General features: G+C 40.7%; 1 protein-coding gene across 1 annotated transcript; it reads right to left on the bottom strand.

Annotated features, from left to right (window-relative positions):
* Window positions 1–3,153: 3,153 nt before the first annotated feature.
* Window positions 3,154–4,330, bottom strand: LOC118747274 (MICOS complex subunit MIC13 homolog QIL1-like). Its single transcript, XM_036481275.1, has 2 exons — window positions 4,091–4,330; window positions 3,154–3,998 (listed from the first exon to the last, which is right to left on the bottom strand). Exons 1-2 carry the CDS (start codon window positions 4,099–4,101, stop codon window positions 3,659–3,661), a joined length of 351 nt encoding a protein of 116 aa, XP_036337168.1. The 5' UTR covers window positions 4,102–4,330; the 3' UTR covers window positions 3,154–3,658.
* Window positions 4,331–4,673: the final 343 nt, after the last annotated feature.

The raw sequence follows: 4,673 nt of genomic DNA, 5'->3' as shown, positions 1-4,673 counted from the left end.
TTGTTTAAAATTTTTAGGGTTGATGCATAAACATAAACAATAAATAAATACGAAATTTGAGCTTGATTAATACATTTTTAAAAACTTCAGCACAAAAAATCGATTTAATAGTTTTCCAAATATCTCGAGAAGGGGGCGAGGAAAAATTTGAAAAAAATCACACAAACACATATCGAAATGCACTATGAAAAGAAATATTTTTAACATTTTTTTTCTTGAAAATTTTTTCACATACATTTTTTTGATAAAAAAGTTAAATTTTTGAAAATATACCATCTCAAAAAAAAAAATAGCGAAAAATCGCAATGGTAGCTCTGAGTATTGCGCAATATTTCAGTATAGTGTTATGGCGCGCACTCTACAACAATTTGAGTTATGATTTTTTTTACACCGAAGTTGACTAAAATGAGTACTTTACAAATTTACAAATATTTTTTTTTATGAATTTTTTAAGTATGCACTTTTACCTTTTAGCCCATTAAATTTTAGTATAATAAAGTGCAAATTTTGAACGATTGTAAAACTGGCGTTAATTTTTTTTTTAATTTTCTTTGAAAACAGTTTTGCGCATTTTCTTTCATAAGAAAAAAGTGCAAAAAGTGGTGCAAAAAGCCGCCAGCATAAAAAATATTAAAAATCCACACAATTTTTGCAGGAGCTTAAAACTTGCACTTTATTATACTAAAATTAAATGGGCTACAAAACTGCATACTCAAAAAAATTCTAAAAAAATTTAAAAAATTTGTAAGTTTGTAATGTACATACTCATTTTACTCAACTTCGGTGTACAATAAACTCAACTCAAATTATTGTAGAGTGCACCCCATAATACCATCATAAAAACATTATAGTTGCGTTCCAGATGCTTCACGATTTGCAGGTTTTGGTGTTCAGGCGACATCAGAAGGCATCCAGTCGCTGTCCGTAGTGCGGTGTTTTGCGTCGTCTGCAGCTTCATCCACTGCGTCCTACTAGTCTCCGGCGATCACACTGTTGCTGCGTAATTTAAAACCGGCCGGCCTATTGCCTTGTATGTTGCAAGCAACGTTTCTTTGTCTTTGCCCCAAGTACTGCCGGCTAGCGACTTGTGGACCTTGTTGCGGCTCTGTACTTTGTTGACAATAGCGGTTGCGTGCGCAGAGAAGGAGAGCAGACTGCCGAAGGTAACCCCGAGTATTTTGGGGTTATTCACCGTCGAAATAGGTGTATCATCGACGTGAATTCCCAGCGGTAGCCTGACCAGCCAGGTGACTACTGAGCCAGGTGGTGAACAAGGTCGCAGAGGATTCCGTAGTGGAGAGGGTTAGGCTCCTTGCAGTGAAGAAGCGAGAAAGCTCGGAATGATACCCGTTTACTTTTGAACACAAGTCATCAATTCCATTCCCAGTCGCCATGATCGAGCAATCGTCGGCGTAAGAGACAATCGAGTCTCCCTCTGGTGGTTGAGGGAGCTTTGGAATATAAAAGTTAAACAATAGCGGGGAAAGGACACCACCCTGTGGAACCCCCTGTTTTATTTTTCTGTGGGAGAGGAAGCCTCTATATCTTCTAGTAGCGTGGAGTGGCTGACGGTGTCAAACGCCTTTGACAGGTCCAACGCTACTAGAATAGTTGCGGTTGCGGTTAAGGCCTCGTGTTATCTGAGTGTTTATGGCGTTAAGTGGTGTTGTTGTACTGTGCACTCTACGGAAACCATGTTGATGCTTCGCTGGGGTCAGGTGGTTCGTGAAATACGGGGGCAGCAAGACCTCTAGTGTCTTCGCTACCGGGGAAAGGAGTTTTATCGGCCGATACGATTCTCCTTTGTTGGCTGGTTTCCCCAGTTTGAGCAGTGGGACCACTCTCCCCACCTTCCAGCTGTCAGCATCAGCATGCATAATCCGTCTGGACCCATGGCTTTGGAGGCTTTCCTGAACTTCACCGCTACTGAAAGCAAGGGGGGCGCTGACTATTGTTATATCTGGCGAGCTGCAACAGCTGCCCATAATCCTGGTGGGTGCGTCGTCGTTCATTGTGCAGAATGTCGAATCGTCTATCCGCTCAGCCAAGTCTGTTCCCCTACGATCGTTTGACAGGCTTGAGTGCCAAAGATCGTGGTGCGCATTAAAGTCACCTACTGCCATACGGTTTTCACCTCTGAGGAGCGCACCTCATCAGGGTGATATCCTGCCGGGCAGCAAGTGACGGGGTATGTACACGTTAAATATTTCGAGCTCAACATCGCCTGACCGGATAGCAATGCCCTGACATTCTAGGCTGGTATGCCTGCGGTCGATGTCTGCTTTAATATATAGAGCCCTCACAGAGTTTAATAAAATCTCGAAAATTGTAAATATTGAGTTTTCATTGCCGAGATTGATATTTAAATCTAATATTGAAACATTGTATAATTAATATAATCTCTATTATTCTAACCTATTATGTAATCTAGTCTGTAAGATTGTTAAAGTCATAGACTAAAATAAATGAAATGAAATGAAACGAAATGAAATAAGACGATACTGCACAACAATATTGGATTGCTGTGCAACTTCGTCTCTTGCACCGCAGCTATCAACATACCATGCCTTCCCATAAAGACGGTTCCCCTCGATCTTGCTCTGAAGTCCGTTACAGTTAAACTGAAGGAGCTTCATGTGGATCGGGAGACGTGTAATTATGCGGGGTGTGAGGGATGTGTGTGGCCTTGCCGCCATTGGCTGTGTGTGCTGCTGTGGAGGTTGCCGCCCTGTGGTGGTAGTGGACGGCGTCGCAGTTGGGGTTTGCGACCGAGCTGCGCAAGACGGGCCCTCGAAATGATGTGGTCCACTGCCGATGGGTCGGTAGTCCTGAGCAGACTCTGAGGTGACTCCACCCGTCGCAAGCATTGCACCTGACTGAGGTGGAGTTGTGGTGTAGTCGTCTCTGGCATACACAGCAGGTGTAGGTTTTTTTTTTGCTGAGGTTGCTATCCATACTCGGTTCATACCAGCGCGATATTTCGAAAACTGCACCTGCCATAACTTTCAAAGTACTCTGGACCTTTTTTGGATGTAAAATCTACATAGACTCATTTAACCGTATTAGAAAAAAAGTTGAGTTTATTCCAAGCGATTTTGAACACTAGCTACCAGGAAAGTAAAAAAAAAATTCGCCCCATGCATCGTGGTCCGGTCTAATGCACATGCACCATGGTTGGTATTTAGAAATAGACAGTGGCTACTTCCTAATTTTCCAAAAAACGTTTCCGGTAGGTATAATTATTGCTTTTTTCTTGTGGAACTCTTCTGCGCTGCTAAGTCAGTTTTAGCAGTCCACTTTTTAAATTTTATTATTTTCATTTACGTTTCCAAATTGGTTTATTTCAGCAAGAAATTTGCACAACTTTAGGGAGTCTTATAACTATGGAAAAAGGGACAAACGTTGGACTCAATATTTTGTTCACATAGAACTATGCGCTCCAGCTTCATAATAATTGCCGCAATATTGCAATCTTTCGCAAAGAACATGATGTTCTTTCGTGAAAAGTAGCACTGATGCATTTATTGCAACTCGAATATACGCCTACCTTTTATATCGCTATTAACGATATACATGTGTTTTAAATTAATTTAATAGTATGCATTGGTCAATCAATTAGTGTAGAATTTACAATATACCAAGTTTTGTATGCCCAACTTTATTTATCTGTGCTCGAAGATGGAGGTTGAGAGAATCTTTCAAATTCTACCTTGGCTTTATGAATTAATTGCCCGGTGTAACACGGAAGCATTTCAATGAAATGAAACGTTTTTTTTACACCCTCGTTGTAGTAGTGCTTAGCCAGGAATCGAGCTTCTCCAGTTTGAGGTAGAGCGGGTACATCAAAAGGCAGTTTCTTTTCCAGCTCTTTTGCATGTGGACGCAACCCTTCCTTTAACTCGTTATACAATTTTTCGGTTTCTTCGGAGCTACCCCATACTCCCAGTTTCTTAGAGTAATATACGGCACCAACAACAATGCCGGCACGTACTAGCAAGCTGGATTGCAATAAAGTTAGTGTGTACATGTGGAATAAAATCATTACGTAAAAATCAGCACTTCCGTTGATAAATTTATAATATGTACATACCTGATCACCATTTTTTCGGCAGTAGTCTTAACTCGGACTGTTGACTCGTTTCAAAATCTTATTTTATGTTCAAGAAATATTAGTATTTAAAACTCGTGGGAATATCCTTTAAAGGAAAACGAATCAACATCTATTTTTTATTGACTTTAGTTTATTCATTAACAGCTGATAATAAGGTCCATTCAATAGGTTTGTTTCTTTTCTTTCTAGTAGATAATTAGGTTCTTTCCCGTACGCAACGCGGGATCCCGCGGATGCCCAAAATAGCCCAGAAATCATTCCCGTCCTCAACAAAATGGGTAATAGAGAGCGAAAATTGGAACGTATTGGATCGTAAGCATCGTATATACTTACAAGTATGGAATCCTATGCCCCTTTTTGTCTATTCTCTTTCTAACAACGGACGTGCCTGCCAAACAGCGGACGTGCCTGCCAAACTGAAAAGCATGATGGCGGCAGTGTTTAACAGGCACGTTCGACGATGCGAACGGCAATGGAAGGTAAGAAATGGAAGATGGATGACATGAGAATGAAATAATTATGAAATAGCAGAATGTCGAAGCAACAACGAATTTGAGAAATG

Source organism: Rhagoletis pomonella, unplaced genomic scaffold, assembly GCF_013731165.1.
Source record: "Rhagoletis pomonella isolate Grant_MI unplaced genomic scaffold, Rhpom_1.0 Rhpom_scaffold_00011, whole genome shotgun sequence".
In the NCBI taxonomy this organism is placed as follows: Eukaryota; Metazoa; Arthropoda; class Insecta; order Diptera; family Tephritidae; genus Rhagoletis; species Rhagoletis pomonella.
Note: the sequence above shows the minus strand (reverse complement) of the source record. Positions and strands in the feature narration are given on the sequence as shown.